At 49.1% G+C, this 17,282-nt stretch overlaps 1 protein-coding gene across 3 annotated transcripts; it reads right to left on the reverse strand.

Moving 5' to 3' along the window:
* Nucleotides 1-1,361: 1,361 nt before the first annotated feature.
* CRAT (carnitine O-acetyltransferase) lies at nt 1,362-17,274 on the reverse strand. Of its 3 annotated transcripts, XM_080402625.1 has the most exons (15): nt 17,004-17,274; nt 15,112-15,214; nt 13,515-13,778; nt 12,918-13,036; nt 10,639-10,692; nt 9,494-9,659; nt 8,790-8,964; nt 8,148-8,326; nt 7,036-7,136; nt 6,448-6,567; nt 5,823-5,945; nt 5,338-5,473; nt 4,749-4,811; nt 4,089-4,226; nt 1,362-3,515 (listed from the first exon to the last, which is right to left on the reverse strand). In XM_080402625.1, the coding sequence occupies exons 2-15, from the start codon at nt 15,139-15,141 to the stop codon at nt 3,300-3,302; spliced, it is 1,884 nt and encodes a 627-aa protein (XP_080258751.1). In that variant the 5' UTR covers nt 15,142-15,214; nt 17,004-17,274; the 3' UTR covers nt 1,362-3,299. The 3 variants fall into 3 exon arrangements, with proteins under 3 accessions (XP_080258751.1, XP_080258753.1, XP_080258752.1); XM_080402627.1 differs by lacking the exon at nt 15,112-15,214; XM_080402626.1 differs by lacking the exon at nt 17,004-17,274 and having other exon boundaries at nt 15,112-16,880.
* Nucleotides 17,275-17,282: the final 8 nt, after the last annotated feature.

Below are 17,282 nucleotides of genomic sequence, written 5' to 3' on the forward strand. Positions count from 1 at the left end.
CAGATGCTTTCTATTCCTCCCCTGTACTTGAAGGGGCTGGATGGAGATACTAAGACAATAAAAGGAAGGTGACAGAATGCTGTGATTCACTGTTCTTGCTGTCCCCACGCAAACATCTTCCCATAAGGGTAGTTATTTAACTTCTGCAGTGTCTAAGGACATTTAAGCCTTTTGTAGCACTTATCTGTTTATTGTCTTTCAGATTATTCAAAGAACGTTTCAAAACTTTGCATGACATGGATTATACTACCAAAACAGTATTTAACACAGCTAACCGGCAAAGCATGCAACACTACCAAGCTGTGTCATAAATTGCACTCATACCCCAAGAGTTAGCTGAATATTTTCAGTCTATGCATTTCTTAAATTATTTGTTCCAAATCAGTAGTTTTTCCAGAGCTTGAGTCTCTTGTACTTAATGTGCATTTTAAGACAATGGACATCTCTTCATAAAACAATCAGAAACAGCGAGAACAATATTCAGTAAGTTGACACCAAAAAAATCAGGACAGTATGAATCAGAAGGGCATCACGCTTTAGAACGCGTACAATAAGATCAGACTTTTTAAAGGAAAAAAACCTCGTAATGACTTTTAGTGTCCTTTTAAGCACTTTAAAAATTGGCTTAATTAATCTGAATTCTAGCTCTGTATATCATTAAGGATGCATTAAGTGGTTTATGAATCTTGTATCTCTTTCAGCATGATAGCCTGCTTCTTGCAGCTGTGCTCTGCTGAAGCTGGTGGGATATCCAGATTTAGATCCAGCATAGATCAATCCCATCTTCTGAGATACAGTCACAGCAGCACATATGTCTGCCTAATCATTAATAGGCACTTTCCTTTGAGAGCCTTCCCCTTTGAGGCAGAAGTAGAAAAGGGCCAATCTTGGATACTTAAGTGGCAATACCATAGCATCAGTGGTTGAAGGCATTGCAGATGGGGGGGAAAAATAACTCATCCCCATCATAGCAACAGAGGTTTATTCAGTACTGGGGGGAGGCTTACTTTGGCAAAAGGAGTATTTTTTTTTCAATGTAAAAGGCCCCATAAACCCAGATGTTATTCCAGTGAGGCTTGGTCTTTTATGTAGTATTCACACAATCACTTACACTTTGATAATACTGAGTATCCTCGCGTGGTTTTCAGTCTAATTCATACAGAGGAGTCAACAGCAGGGACGCGTGCTTGCAGGTTTGTAGTGTTCCTGTTGGGTTTTTTTGAGGCTATCTCAATCCATTCAGGATTCTTCTAAAAGATCAACTAAATCCATGTAGATGATGTGAAAGTGGCGGTTCATACAATCACTGGCTGTGCAGGTGAGTTTCAGTTAAATTTTCCTTTTTAAGGTTTATTTAGGTATAAGATAGAAGTTCTGAAATAGTATCTTTTTAGGAAAAATGCAGTGGTGTTGGCTTCTGTCTTTCAAGAAGCAAATTAGAATGATTTTTTTTTTCTTTAAACAGGTTTAGTGCAAATTTCTTCCTATATGTTCACCAAGGCACTTTGATCAATGTCCCTTGCTGTTCTGTGATCACAGAAGTAGTGATTATGTTCAAATACTTCCCAGTTAACAAAACAGGCCATCAGATTCCTCATGCTTCTTGTTCACGGTGATGTCCCAGCAGCCATGTCTTGAAGGGTGTGCAATTTAAATATTACATTCCTGTTGCAGAAATAGCACTAGAATTCTTCATTACCATATGGTTTTACTAAACAAGAAGTATAGTCAGGAGTTTGGATTCTGGCATATTCATTGGAAGTGGCGCTTACAAAAATTCCTAGGCTGCAACTGTATGTTAATGTTTATATATAATTTTTTTACTGTCTCCAGTTTGTCAACTGAGCATGAAAACACTATAATGAGATTATTATCTCACAGAATAGAGCTGGCACAAATCTGAGTAACACTGCAGTAAGAAAAAGCTCTCAAGAGTGGCAGAAAAGGTGCTGCACTGTTGCTGCGGGAACAATGGCTGCCACAATGCACAAACATCTACAGTGCCCATGTGTTCTCAGCTTTCTTCCTGCTTTCCATGATTTTCTACCTTGTTGGAGCCGGGTGATGTGAAAAAGGGTGGTTCTACAGCTGCTTCTCCTTTGGATCTTAACAGATTTGAACTGTGGAACAGAAATGGAAGTATGTTCTGGAGTTCCTGATAGGAAACATTCTCATTTGTCCATGACTTAGGCATAACACATCATGCACAAATAAGTTGTTTCTAAAAGCAAGGTATAAAACCACACTGGGTTAACATGTGTGTCCAGAAGGAGATTAGGCGTGTGGCCTTCTGGCTAGGAAACAGAAGGCCACCATCTCTTTCTTTTCCTCTGTTCCAAAGAAAGGTACAACGAAGCAAGTGTCCTGCTAAATGCATAGGCAATCCCTTCTCATGTCTGCAAATGGTAAGGTACAGAACTCCAAAGCTAGTAAAACCTGTGCGAGAGAGTTTTGTAGAAGCTTTGTAGGTAAAAAAGCTTTACGCTGAGCCTGAAGATCAAGGGCTAGGACCACAACAGCAAGCTTAACAAAAAGGCCAGAACAACAAAAGAAAAACCACCCTAGCTTGTAGTGAATTACATTCTGTTGTTAATAGGGTCAGTGCAACAGAAAGGAGATCCCAGCATCCTAAAACAAGGGGAAGGGAACGCTCCTAGGCCTGTGAAGCATGTAACGGTCACAGTGCCTGGGAGAAATAGCGCAGTGCACTCTTGAGACTGGATCTGCTCTCGCTGAAGAACTTCTCCCCTTGCCAAAGTTCAATGGCAAAGTTTTGCTGGAGCAGCCCAAAAATGAAGTTTTTTTTCTTTTTTTTTTTTTTTTTTTTTTTTTTTATCTCCCCCTAAGTCAAGTTTGAAAGATGCTGCACTTTCTGGAAGACTAAATCAGCAAAAAGACTTGGTCTTACAGTAGTTCCATCACATAATATACATTCCCTGCTTTTCCTGGAGAACTACTTTCACCAAATGGACTTATATACTAGTAAGGACTGTGCTTTCTGTATTCCTTTACAGTAAGTTCCATAAAAATTGTATTTCGCTCCTCTTTGAGGACAGGAAGGTGCGCTTTGCTGGGAGAGGACCAGTCAGTTCTACTTTGGCTTAAGACAGTGTTTCTTCTCGCCACAGAGTCTTAGTATCTGTGGATGACTATCCTGTAACCTCTTGCTGAAAACAAATGGTAGATGCCTTCCTAGGTTCCAGGGCAAGCTGTCCCCTCAGTTGTTTTCTGAGGAACTGGGAATTTCAGTGCATGAGGGATAGCCCCTTTACTTGAGGGTTCTGCATCATGTTTGCCTCTTAAAGTTTGGATTTGGGAGTGGACTGGAGCAAGATTCTCATGTCTAGCAGTGCTTTCTCAAGGTAATGTGCCATTTGGGCTGCATTTGTGTCAGCACAGCTGTTGAATGCTGAAATTGCAAAGTTGATATGTTCATCCATAGGGTTGTAACAGATTCCATAGCCATCTGGAACCACGGGACCAAAACACATCACACAGTCTGTCTTTGCTGGGACCTGTGGAGACAATGTGATTAAAAACTTCTTAACCAGTCAGAGAGAAACGTAGCCATCGAATGCTAACAGCTCTGTCAACAGTAGAAGAAACTGCCATCTCGTTAAATGCTCTAGAAGAGGGCCTTTTTGGTCAGACCCACCTACTGCCACAGGCATGCTGGATTCTACCATTGAGGAGCAACGTGTTTTCCTATGCACTTGCAAAGGAGCGCCTCCTCCCAAGGTAAGCTCGTAGTAAGTCACAAGCAGCACTGTATCAGTAAGGATGAGAGCATGGCAGATGAGCATCAAGCTGTTCTGGCAGCTAACTTCAATTGATCTCACTTGCGTTTAGGCACCAGACGCTTTTGGTGACCTTGGCTTTGGTTATGCTAGTTTCTTCACAGGATTGAGTGGGACTGTGGCAGCTGTAAGATCAGATCTGCAGCTTTATGGGATTGGTAGCAGGCTTAAAAATTTCTGGCCCCAAATGAAGATTAGTTTCTAACAGAAAGGAATGAAGGAGACATGTGGAGAAAAAAGGCAATGAAAAGAAACAGAGAAGGCTTCTGTCTTTGCTCAGACAAGTCCTACCTGGCTGGTTGAGAGGTTGAAGTGCATTGCGACAGCATACGCTGTGTCCATGAACAGTTCAGGCATGCTCACTAGGTCCTCAATAGCTTGAAGCTTCAAGCCTAAGAGGTGGCGGTCTATTGCATTGCCCCTTATTGCCTGGAAGGAAGGAAGACTAGGTGAAAGCCTGTCTAGTAGGCAGGTGAGCAAAACTGTCCACTTCTTTGGGTTAAGGAAAAGAACACTTCTAAAAATCTCTAAACGTTTAAAGTTAGGAGGAAGCCAGATCTCTGGCTTTAGGACCAACAGTCAGTCTTGTTTGTAAGGACTGTGAAATCAAACACACCAGTGGAACCAACCTTCTGGTTCCTGCCTGCGGGCTCCCTCTGGTTTAAGGGGTCCTCATGCAACTTTGGCATTTATCAGCAACAATGACAGCAGGAACTGAATCTACTCTCATGTTTGATTCCCTCCTTTACGTCAGCCACAAGGGACACTTAAACTGCTAAGCAGAGAGAAAGGATTCAGTCCGTGGCCTCGGGCACCGTCAGTTAGACCTATGCAGCGGCACAAACAGCCACATCACCGTGTCAGCAGAGAAGGCTCTTAAGGTCTCGTCTTTCATCAGAACCCTCATTTGCTAGGTAAACCCCCAAGTCTGGCTACAGAGAGGACACTCACCATATCAGTGTATTCCCTATGGGCCTGGGCAGCTCTCCTCAGCAAGTCTGCTTTCTCCTGGTCCTGAGAACACACAGATCTCTCTGTAAGTTTTTCTGCAGAATGGAAAACCTCATTTTGGCTGTTCCTCTAGGATGAAAGGCATTTCTGCCTTGTGTGTCCAAGCTAGACTAATTTTTAGATCTACTGGATTGAATTTTTAAATCATGTTTGGCTGCATTACTTCATTCTGAATGGAGTTCTCCACCCACCAGTAGCAGAACTTATAGTAGCTAGACAGACTTTTAGAAGGGACATACTTGGTTTTGGTGGGATTAGAAATGTCCACGTTGTTTCTCAGGCCAACACATGTGAAAGGAAAGCCAAATGAAACCCAAGCTGTGTAAGTATAGACTCCAAGCTACGATTTAGCCCAACTTCATATCGGGTGCAGTTCTACTCAGCTGAAACCAGCTGACACAGCATTAGCCAAACAAGCAGCTTTTCCTCCTCTCTCTCTCTCTCTCTCTCTCTCTGTCTCTGTTTTTTTTGTTTGGTTGGTTGGTTTTTTGAGTGGAGTCCTCTTACTCTACTTCTTCAAGGTCCTCACCGATTTGTCAGGGCTGTCCATTGACTGCACAAACTTAAGAGATTGTACAGAAGTGGAGCGGATGGTGTCTGTGCGGCCCAGGCGGAACATCCTTAGCGATGCGCTCTCATATGTGGCACAGGCATGGCCGTACATCCTGGAAGAGGGAGAAGAAAGTCACAGAAGTGAGTTTGCCTGGGGAGAAGCAGCCTCTTGTGAAGTGGAACAACTGGGGAAGGAGGAGACTTCATGTGAGTGGGTCCAATTGACAGCTGACCTCTGATACCTCCTTACTAGGACTGTACACACACAGAGGGGTAAATCTCACCTGCTGCTTGGCAGTTGCCACAAGTGAGACCTGCTGTTTGGGCCCAGTGCGTGGGGGAAATGTGTGATCGGAAAGCAGGCTGCAGCAGCCTGCGAGGCACTTGTCTGTGCCACCCTTCTCAAGCTTATGTATCTCAGCCTGACAGTGAAGAGGCTGAGGAGCTACCTGTTGGTCTTACCTGTAATATGCTAGCTGCAAGGCCAGCTGGATAAAAGCATCGGGACTTATATTCTCTGACTTGGGGAAGGCTTTCCCAAATTGATGAAAGACCATGACTTTGACATCCAGGTCTTCGACCATTCTGCAAGGAAAAAAAGAGGTAAGTGTTCCTTTGCCTGTTCTTGCAACAAAGGTATAGATTTGCTTTCACAAGGCTCTGTGGGAGCAGGCTATCTGGATCTGACCTACGTAGGACAGAACGCTCCATCGACATGGATCTGTCTGGGCAGCACCACACAGATGAGCTTTTTTTGGCCACTGCTGAAAATCTTCACCAGGTGAGATGGGCGCGTGTGTGTGTGTTTCTGCTCCAGTATCCCAAGTTAGATCCAGTCAAGCCTTGCTCTTTCTCAGTAAATGGGATGGATCGGTAACTACCCCTTCCTAGCACCTGACTTTGCCCCTGGCAGGTGGCTTTAGTGTGCTTTTCAGCTAGGTTCAGTGCTGTTGACCCAAGAAGTCACTGGGAAAATTCCCTGGCTGCCATGGGGGAAGCCTCATTTAAACCACTGACACGTTCCAGAGGGGGATGTTAATTACTCCCTCAGCCACTAACCAGACCTCTCCAAGTGCTTCACACTTACATGTTGAGGTTCTGCTTTGCCTTCTCTATGTCATTCTTGATTTCTGGAGTGATGTTAAACCGCAGCTTTTTAGGCATTGGCAAAGGACTCATGGGCGATCGTACCAGCTCAGGTTTCTTCCTGCACAGAGAAATTGTTATGTTTAACCAGACCTTTAACTTGAGGCTCAGTTAAGCACACCAGAACCCAGGTTGACATGCACAGGAGATCTTCCCCAGCACTTTGTGACACTAGCGACAGGCTGAAAAATTCTTCACAATACTATTACAGTATTTTTTTGAAGGATATGAATGAAATTACATCTGTGCCTTCTGCCCAGAAGAAACACCTCTCCCCAGTGGAAGACCTGTTAGTTCTGAACAGTGCAATTCCCTGAGAATGGAAGCAGCAGCAAAACTTGTTCAGAGTAGCTTGGCCACTTGATTCTTATCACAAATACAAGAACTGCAATACCTAATTAGCACCCCGCTACCATTCCTCCAGAACAGATTCCTAGGGGGTGAACTGTGAAGTGGCATGATCTTGGGGAGCAGGTGGTTTGAAACCTGCCTTCCAATGCTGAGGAAAAGTAGAGGAGGCAGGACTCACGTGTACTCCACGATGTGATCCAGAAGAGCAACAATGGGTGGGCCTTCGGAGGGAGCGTGCTCATATACAAGACCACAGGAGCCATCTTCAGCAATGATGAACTATGAGGGAAGCACAAGAGGACAGCATTGAAGACAGACATGCAGTGTGTGAAGCAGGAGCTATCCAGAGAGATCTTAGTACCTCACTGCTGTTTCAGAATGGACAGCGATTCTATCCTTGCACACTAGAAAGGTAACCCAAAGGTCTTGTTTAGCAGAACAGCAACAGAAGCCTTTCAGCAGGCCTAGAAGATCTGATGGCATCATTACAGTTCTGCAAAACTAGCTGGGTGAGAGTGTCCTGGCAATACAGAATGGTTCAGTGGTTTTGATTTACTTAGATGCACACATAATACAGGAATAATATCGCCATGTGCTGGCTTACCATTACTTTTCAGTTAGCTGGAGCATCTAAGCTTTATCCCATCGATGAAGTGTTCCAAATAGGAACAAAATAGCTGAAAACATTATGAAGAGCTCAGCAGATGTGAGAATAATCTTTTAAAGCATGACTGCTACTATCCACAAGCCATATACCAACTAATGAAGGAGAAAGCTTGAATAGCAGCTGCTGTTGAAGGCTCTTGACAAGATCGGAGGAGAGATCTGAGGGATGCCATGGGATGGCAGCTTTTGTTTCAAAAAAACAAAACTAAAAGCCATTGGGCAGCTTCTGGCAGAAAAGGGAAAAGTGACAAGCCTAGAGGAGAGATACAAGGAACGGACCTCCCTGCATCTGGGCTGCCTCCAAGCAGATGAGGCATTGTTCACCGCAGGCAGAAAATTGATTTACAAGAAACACAAAGAACTGCTACGCTGAGTAAGTATGGGCAGAGACAGTAAAACAAAAGTCCTTGAGGCAGGAATGAGTGCTTGTGGTGACTGCAAGGGAAACCATAGGGTGTCATACTGCCAGCCACCACACCTCGTCTCCCCTACTTCTCCACCCTCTTGATACAAGGAAAACATTCCTGCAAAAGGTTTTTGGGATTACTTGGACCTTTGTAGCGTCAGGAAAAAGCACCTCCTCCAGACCCATGTCTTCAGCATCTGTAAAGCATCAGCACTTACTTGAAGGGTTTTGTCGAACCATCGGTTCCCGCTGTTCCAGCGACTGCCCCCGCCGTGCAGCATCTGAGCAGCCACACGGCTCTTGTAGATGTCATCAGACACCCGTGGCATAGGTGCATCAAGGCAGACAGTGCAAATGCTCTTCTCAATCGCACGCACAGATTCCTTGTTGGTCTTATCTGGGAGAGAAATGAACAACAAATAAGGAAGGGGAGTTGGAAAACTTCCATTTAAATTGGAGGGAGACCAAAATTTGAAAAAGCGGGTTTGAAGGACCCAGTGTTGGATTCCCATTGTACCTCAATGCAATACTAGTCATTTAGGGGTATATAGTTAGCTACAGTTTTGTTAGCCGGGTTGTTACAGATGTGAGCATGCTGCATTCACCCTCCTTTTTTTCACGTTTCCTACATCCCACCCATTTGTAAAGCAACAAACAAACTCTAAGATTTCAAAATCTAACAAAAGTTTCAGACTTGACCTGTGTACCTTCCAAAACAAAAATGACTATGCTATGCAATGAAGTCAAGTTGATTCTTGGAGGTATCTGTCCAGAACGAGCTTCCAAAGCACTGAGCAGAGCACAGCAGTGATGGTGGTGGTCATGTCTGTTAGGACTTGCATGTTAGGGGCTCTACAGACCTTTCAGAAGGTTGTTGTAGGCTTTTGCCCAGCTGTTTCGGTGGTTGGTAGTGAGGATCCCAATAGGTTCTTTGTTTGTTTGGAGGGAGGTGTTCCATATCTTCTCCAGCTGAATGAAGAGCTGGTCAGTGGTAAGGGGACTTCCGTCACTGTTGTAAACATCCAGCTCGAAGAACTGAAGGTGAGAAGAATGGACAAGGACAGAGGCAACATGAGAGGAGATCTTTCTTGTCCAGTCCCAGAAACAGGGAACAGCCACTGTGAGAAGGTAAGACCTGACCCGAGAGCTTGGCTTGTAAGCAGAGCTTTGAAGGACACTCAGAACTGAAACACCAAAGCCCAGCTTCCCTTGCAGACCATAAATACAGTCTAGGTTTGAAGCTCAGAAGCCACGGTAGCACAGGTCAAACACACGAGGAATTCCTGTTTCTGAGGCTCGGCTATGGTGGTAGGGCTTTGAGAGACAGGAATTGTGGGGACAAGAAACAGAGGAAGAGAGCATTTTTTCTGCCTCGTGGTCTGTTGCTCACACAGTCCCAGCTGTTGGCCAGCTAAGGCCAAAGCGGGTAAAAGGAGTAGGAACAAATCGCTGGTAAGGCAAGCCTTGTGGGCAGAGCTTTGCTGTTCCCTTTCCTCTGGACCGCAGCTAGCTGAAAGGGACTCCTACATCTAAACAAACCTCGAAAGCCCAGCAGCTGCCATACCTGGAAGTTGTGAACCACTGTGATGTGTCTGGATTGCTTTTTGCCTTTGGCATAGTTGACAATGGAGTCCCGCTTGGGCCCAGGAATGCGGCAGGATGAGAGGATCTGGTAGTACTGGTTCATGCAGAGGGGCTTCCCACCCAGGTACTCCACTGGAAGGGTCTCACTGAAGACACAGCAAGGTAAAGGAGGAAGGGGGAGAGAAAACAGATGAGTGGGAAGGCCTGCACTCCCCACACAATGGGCACAGGCTCAGCCATGCAGCTGCTGTCACTCACTGCAGCAAGATCTAAATGCGTCGGTGCTGGCAGTATAAAAAAGGGGCTGTCCTTCCCCATTCCTGCCAGCTTTCATAGTTGGGTCTACAAAAAGTCTGTTTGCTGGCCTTTCGTTTGGGAAGGGGGAAGAACACTATTCCCTTTGTAACACCAGAGCGCCAGATCTCTGGAGCTACACTGCACAGCCGCAGAGAAGACTCCAGGGCACAACATACTGGGAGATGTATCTCCTGTGAAATGGCAGAAAGAGGCTTTGGCTATAATTTTTGAGAGGTGAGTGATGTGTTAATGGCTCATGAACTAGACTGGGACACGATCAATCACTTGCGCAGTCATATTCCAACCATCCTTCTCGGGGCTGGCCCTGAGCCTTGTCTGAATTTGGGTGTAAAGGTGTGATGTTGGTAAACATATTTTTGGAACATAAATAAGGCATGTTCAGCTGAGGTTTGTTGGTGATCACAAGAAAAAAAGAGTAGGGAGGAACAAGTTTCTCTAGAGCTCATCCTATCCAGCTGGGAGATGAAAAATACCAGAAACCCAAAATGAAAGAGAGAAATTCCTGCTGCCTGAACTGTAACTGTTCTGTGGGCAAACAAAAGTACGTAGGACTGTCAGTCAGGCTCACTCCCTCTAAGCATGTACACACGTCAAATGAAAGTATTAAGGTAAACAAAGAACATGAAGAAAGACAAGTAAGCAGTGGTGGTAATTTTGGCAGTGAGCAGTGATGTTGATTACAATATATCTTTTCAAATATGTGCTGTCTTTTCTTGCCTTTCTCTTTGGAAGGGAGATTTATTGACTAGGCTCAGCCTTTCTATGACAGTGAGGAACACATGAGCAGTAGCAGGGTCGCTAACTCACTTGTCAATCATGGTCTTGAAATCCAGGATGCCCTCAATCAGCTTGGCAGCAAACCTGGAAGAGTATCAAATGGAACAAGTTGAGAGTCAAACACAGAACATCTGGAGCTGAGAAACTAGCTGAGGGCTAGCCGAGCTTCCCTCTGCTCCTTAGGAAGTTCAGGCTTTCTGCCAAGCCCCTACTGTGCCCATCTCTGGTTAGCTGATACAGCCACTCTGGGGTTGTCACTTAAGATAGCTGGACAGTACTACCACGTAGCACTTTCCTTTTTAAAAAATGTATCTTACTATATAACCAAGGAACTCTAGACAACTTTCAAGAAAGCAGGGTTCAGTCCAGATGCACAAAGGACCTAACAGCAGCATTTTTTACTGACGGGTTTGGTTTTACCACATCCTAGCTCTGAGTCTTGGCACTAAAACAGCACCAAGAACAGGGGATTTCTGCCCTTCTGTGGCCAGAGGCCACCTCTGAGTTTCAAGCCAAGGCACAGCTGTATCTCCCTGCATCCAAGACTCGCCACTGCTTAGTTCCTACCTGGTAAATGTTCTGCTGCTAATGCAACTCTTGAGAACATTCCTCTAGCATCGAGGGATCTGAGGCAAACGCAGACATGCTAAGTGCTGATGCCAAGGTGTTGTGTTCACAGGGATCAACATAAACACAGCCAATGCCAAATCCCAGCAGCGAGGGAGGCTGTGACAAGCCACATCAAACTGCTTAGCTGGGAGTGACAGGCTGGCCTACTCTGACCTGGGAGCTCCCACCCATGCGTGGGAGGAAGGAGGCAGGAGGTCACTGTGACAAGAGTTGCAGTCAGCTGAGCTTCAAAGGCTTTATAGTGCTGTGAGCATTTGGCATTTGCAGGCAGTGTCATCTGGATTTGCTCAGCCTACCCATCCCTAGTAAAGATCAAAGGACATAACTCCAAGAACCTACGGGCTGTTAAACAAATGAGACATCCTGCAAAGTAGGTTTCAATGAAAATTTCCCAGCCATATTGCAAAACCTGAGAAAGTAAAACAGCTAGGGAACAACAGTGAGAGAGCCTATGTTCCCTTCCAGAGAGCAAACAGCCTGGGAGTGCAGTTAGGGCTTGAGGGGGAAGACGGGGGAGAGGTTAGTTGACTTGTTTTCAGCCAGCAGTGTTGGCCAGATTAAGGAATGGAGAACCCTACTTCTAAACCCTGCCTTCTGGTTTCTGAAGCTTTAGTCTCAAGCCGTGCTGCCAGACTTCTTTCTGCAGCCACAAACTATGCAAACACACATTTAGATTGTATTTAACATGGAAGCCCAGATTCTTACGCAGCTGCTCAGTTCCACTGCTCAGGGCACCGGTAGTGCTCCAGATCCCATCTTCTATTTGGGTAACTTGAGAGTGAATATGAGCGACTGCTTTCAAAGATGCTGATCTAGTCTTGCACTGTCCCCGTAAAGCTCTGCTCAGGTGTATCCCAGGGACTGGAAGGGAGGATTTGTTCTCAGCCTTACTGCTCCCCTGGCTGGTACTTCTGAACTACCAGAGCAGCAATGACTGGTAACTGTGGCAAAGGTAACTGTATAAAGGTCAATGCTAAAGTTCTGCAGGTGGGTTTAACACACTCTTAGTGGTGGTTAAAAATCAAAGGGAGACCACAAGGAAGAGAGGATGTAGCAGGGTTTGATTGCAAGGAAAAGCTCAGAGTGGCGAGGCTGGTCACTGTTAAGTTTCCCAAACGATAAATCACAAGTGAAATGACACAACAGGGGACAGTCCCCTGCAGGAACAGACCAAATGAGAGTCCTGCAGCAGGTTCCCCCATCCCTACAAACTAGCAGACTCCAGAGCCCAACTCCTGGTTAGTCTCCCTGACGTGCCTGGGATACTTTTTACGCCTCCTTTAACTGCACACACAATCTTAGCACCTCTTAGTCTTCAGTGTGTCAGATATATTCTCATAATGCCTCCAGCCAGTGATCTGGCCACCTTGCAATGAAGATCTGTGCTACAGTAAAGACAGAAACATAGGTTTTTAGTCCCTGTTTAGTACTTGAACCACGGGACGCTTCAGTTTTCACCCTTGATGACATACTTAGTCTGGTGTAACCAGAGTTTCCTTAAAGCCTGGCAGCCTTTCCTTATCTGTACAGCCCTCTTGCACAGCACAGGCAGTTATCAGACTTGGGGACCACATGATAATTACTCTCTTTCTCAATCAGCGTAAACACCCTCTTCCCTGTACCAGCAGAGATAGTGCATCCCATCTGAAACCTAGGGGAACGTAGGAAAAGGACTTTACCTGAGCTGACCTTGTCGATCCAGAAAATCCTGCTTAGGTAAGACCACACCGGGGCTGGAGTGGACCACAACTGGCAGGCGATACTCCAGGTAAGCTGTCTTCAGCCACCAGTCTGAGAGCTGGGATGGAGAAAGGCAACATGCAGGCACGGCATCTGCTGCTGTTTGACCCATGCCTGGCTGAACAGTCTCGGCATCCTGTCCCCAGTTCTGCCCCACACTTTGCAAACAAACTGTTTGGGTCATATGCTTTGCATGTGGAAGGGTAGAGGGGGATTTGAGCAAGGTGGGGGGGGCTCTTGGTGCAGGGCTCGAGCAGAGGGTTTCCTTCAAGTTCTTGGGCCAGCTGTGTGATGCCAACAGGTTAGAGGCTTCAGCAGCCACATACAGGGTTAGTGACTCCCTATTCTGCCATAAATCTCTCTGCTCACCCAAGTCCTGGTGAGGAGCTTGCACAGCTTGGGGAGGTCAGCAGCAGACTGGTCACGAAGGTGATGCTATGAAAACACAGGTGCCAGTGGATGCAGCCAGGACACCAGCAAGGTGTGCATCAGACCACCCTCCCTAACCAGAGCCTGCGGCCAGAGTCCCAACCTACCCAGTTCTCTGTTTTCTTGGCTCTTCTCTCCAGGCCTTTCTGCAGCCTCTCCCCAACGCCTCCTGGCTTGCAGAACTCAGCCACCAGCTCCTGTGTGTGGTTCAGCTCCTCCTCGCTGATGATGGGCTGCAGAGCCAGCAGGTAGCGGTCCAGCGTTTGCTGGAGTGGTGGCACAGGGAGATGGGGCAACGCTTCCTGATGAAGTTGGAATCTGCCTGGGATCTTGCCTAAAGCTGTCGGCTTCAGCAGGCCGTAGGGCCTGGCCTGCAAGGCACAGAGCAAAGGTCGAGACAAGGCTTTTCCCCAATATGCACAAGGCAGCAAACAACCTGGATCTGGGAGTCCCTACCCCAGCCTCTCTGAGGACACGCAGAAGTCTCAGCATGGGAGCAGAGCACACAAAGCACAAACCAAGGGGCAGTCTACTAACTGCATGCTAGAGATGGTTGTAGGACATCCAGAAAAGTTGAAAAAGAGAAACTTGATCTCCCAAGATACCGATTTTCAGGTCACCAGAGGAAATGCTGCCAGGATAATGACACATCTCCCACTCTCTGGGCACCTTCCAGCTGAGAGTCTCCACACACATAGCAAAGTCAGACCCTTCCATCCCATGGTAAGTGGGAAGAAAGAATATTTCTTTCATGACTTACATCTTACGTACTGTCAGAAACTGTTTCGTTACTTCTTACAACAGCATAAGGCTAGAATGTTAAGCAGAGCCCTTGTGCCATCTGGGCTTTGAGGAGGCAGAATTTAGTTACGTTTGGGGCAGGGTTAAAGTGCCTCTTCTCTGACTGACTGGCCAGGGATCGTACATCACCAGTGACGGTCACGGAAGGACCGGCTGTGATATGCAGGCCTTGGGGCAACTCTCCTTTGTGCTGATGAACTTTCCAGTTACTGGAGGATTCAGCTATTATTAAGAGAACCTCTACCCAGTAGTACCAGTATGGGACTGGCCAAACTACAGGAGCCTTTGGAAACAGGGAAAGCTGTTCAGGAAATTGTGGGTGAGGATCCCATGGTGTCACGTGAGAGTGAAAGCCTTAGAAATGAAATGGATCAAACCCAGAAGATAACCAGGAAAAGAACTCTGCAGTTTCCCCCCAAACAAATAACTCTTGGGTGAACAGGGTTGGACATCCTCCAGCTTGAAAACGTTTAAATTGTACTCTAAAGGTTTTCAGTTCCCTCTGCTCCTCCCCCTCTATTGGAGCTGCTGAATCAGACACTTCCCTGCAGGACTCTGGACTTCGCATCAACCGAGTACTGAGGATACAAAGCCAGTGAGAACATTCCCTTTGATTTCCAAGGCAGTGAGAAAATATCTGTCCCCCCCACCTCCTCCCAGCAGTTAAGCACAGAGAAGAAGAAAGCGTGAGCTAAATCTGCAAGGTGACAAAGCCTCTGTGTGGTACTGAGCCCCCAGACAAAATGCCCTATGCTCTTTGTAGGACACAGCAAGAACTATGAGATCGAGGTTTGGAGAAGGAATGTTAAAAACAAGAGAAGGGGGAATTACTGAAGCATGAAAGAAGAGTGGATCTGGGAAGAAGTGAAGGGTGTTAATCGTGGCCATGTGGGCGTACCGTACCTTCTCTCCTTGCTTCTGCTTCCTATCCATGGCTGGTAGGACAGAAAAGATCGTAAACCTCTCCCCTGGCCTGTCTCGGTTTCCTCTTCCACCTGACAATGTGCTGCCCACGCAGGGCGTCACCTCGTTAGCAAACTGTCCTCTGATCGGAGGGCTCAGGGCCAGACAGGGTTCCGGGAGAGGATGGGGGTAATCAGCCCGTCAGGTCGCCTCAGCTGCCACCATGGCACCTCTCTGGGAAGCCCTCCCACAGCCACTGACCATCAGCCCTGCATTGCCCAGTCGCTGCTTGCTGATCAATACTGGGCGGGCAGAGTCCTTCTCTGATCAATAGCTCTGGGCCTCTAACCACGGCAGAAGTGAAAGTGCTGGGGACAGCATTCCCTCAGCCCTCACCTGGACCATGAAACTACGGCGGCCATCGTGACAGGAGCCTGAACATCAGGCAGGAGAGATGCCAGTTTATGTCCTCGAAGCAGGTGGCAGCAGGGGCTGTCACTGGATGGGACAAGCTGCAGGGAGCATTTCTGTGGGGTGATGGGCAATTTAGTTCCTTTGCTCAGGCAAAGGTGGTCAGAGTGCCGGAGGGGGACAGCTCTCCAGCAGGAACTGGGCAGTGACCCAGCATCACTGTAGGTGACGTAGGATTAGTTGGAGATGGGAGCAAATTCAGTTCGGCGCTACAGGCCCTCATGCCCCACACACATGTGGTCGTTATTGCAAGCTGAGACTTTGGGGAGCTTTGGGTTGTCAACCCTCAAAAAAAATCAACCGGTATCTCCAAAGCAAAGCAACAACAGAAGTGCGCAGCCACAGGGAGCATCCCCCCTCCTTCGCGTCTGTCTGTTGCCCGAGGGGCAGGCAGGCGCAGCCTCCTGCGTAGCTGAGATCAAGAACGATGACTCCCAAAAGCGGTTTCAGATTTTCCCTGAGGTAACGGTGCAAATCCCAAACCCAATCAACTGAAAACAGCGCACGCTAAAACGTGGAGCACGTTTGTGTCTTTGCTCTGGTGCCCTCTGCTCGGCTGGTCTGAGGCCAAGGGCGCTGGCAGCGCGGACACAGCCCGCGGGACACGGCCGCCCTCCAGCGCCGCCGACCTTCCCCGGGGCCGGCACAGCGCGTGGGAAGCCCGGCGGGCCCGGGGCTGGGCCAGGCGCCTCAGAGCGGCGTCTGCCTCCCAGCCGGCCGCGGCCGTGTGCAGGCGGCGGCGGTTTGTCTTTCCCTCGTCCTTTTGTTTTTAAAGGGGACGCTGGAGACCCTCGGCGCGGGGACAGCCCGTCCCGGCCGCCCCTCGGAGCGACCGCCCCCGCTCGGCCGCCGGGCCCCTGCGAGGGACGCGGGGCGGGCCGCGGCCCCCCTCAGCCCGGCACGGCGGCTGCCGGGGCCGCCCCCCGCCGCTCTGCGCCCGCCTCCTCGCCGGGGCCCGGCCCTGGGCTCCCGCGGAGGCGCCCGGCGGGAGGCCTAGGCAGCGTCCCCCGGCCCCGCCGCCCCTCGAGGCTCCCTGCCGGTGGCCGGGCCCCTCGCCCCCCTCGCAGCGAGACCCTGGGCCGCCGGCCCGCGCCACCTCCCCTGCCCCTGCCCGACGGCCCCAGGCGGGCCGGGGCGGCCGGCGGAGCCCGCGCCAGGACCGGCGGGGCCGTGGCCCAGCCCCGGGCCCAGGCCGCTGCCGCCCGCCGGCGGCTCCTGCCCGTTATCGCGGCTCGGGGCAGGCCCGGCGCTGTGTGCCGCCTGCTCGGCACCGGGACGTCCCCGGCCACCATGGCCCCTCCCGCGGGCGGCGCGGCGCGGCCCGGCCGCTATCTCACGGCCCCCCCCGCGCCCCGTCCCGGGCCGGCTGGAGCCCCCCACCCCCGCTCGGTATCCTCGGGCGGAGCGCGGCTGACACTTACCACAGCCCTCGCCACGAAGGCTAGCATGGCTCCGCACCTGTCCGCGGCCCCGGCCGCCGCCCGCCGCAAGGACACCGGCGACACCGGCCACACCGGCCGCCGCCCCGCTCGGCCGCCAGGGGGCGGAGCCCCCACGCCGCCGTCTTGAAGCGGGGCGAAGCCCGCGCCGCCATCTTGGGGAAGGGCAGGGTCCTGCTGTGAGGGAGGGAGTGCTGCGGCCGCTGTCGGGGTGGGGATGCAGCTCCTCTCTCAGCTGCCTTCTCTAAGGGGCGGTGAGAG

This window comes from Falco punctatus (assembly GCF_963210335.1).
Source record: "Falco punctatus genome assembly, chromosome: 9".
In the NCBI taxonomy this organism is placed as follows: Eukaryota; Metazoa; Chordata; class Aves; order Falconiformes; family Falconidae; genus Falco; species Falco punctatus.

Bases quoted from the DNA above. Each gene is read 5' to 3' on its own strand.
- CRAT (XM_080402625.1), bottom strand. From the start codon at position 15,141: ATGGATAGGAAGCAGAAGCAAGGAGAGAAG. The intron at 6,568-7,035 runs GTGAGTCCTGCC...TTCTCTGTGCAG, and splicing joins GATCACATCGTGGAGTACAC to GAAGAAACCTGAGCTGGTAC. The intron at 4,227-4,748 runs GTGAGTGTCCTC...CCTTCCTTCCAG, and splicing joins ATAGGGAATACACTGATATG to GCAATAAGGGGCAATGCAAT.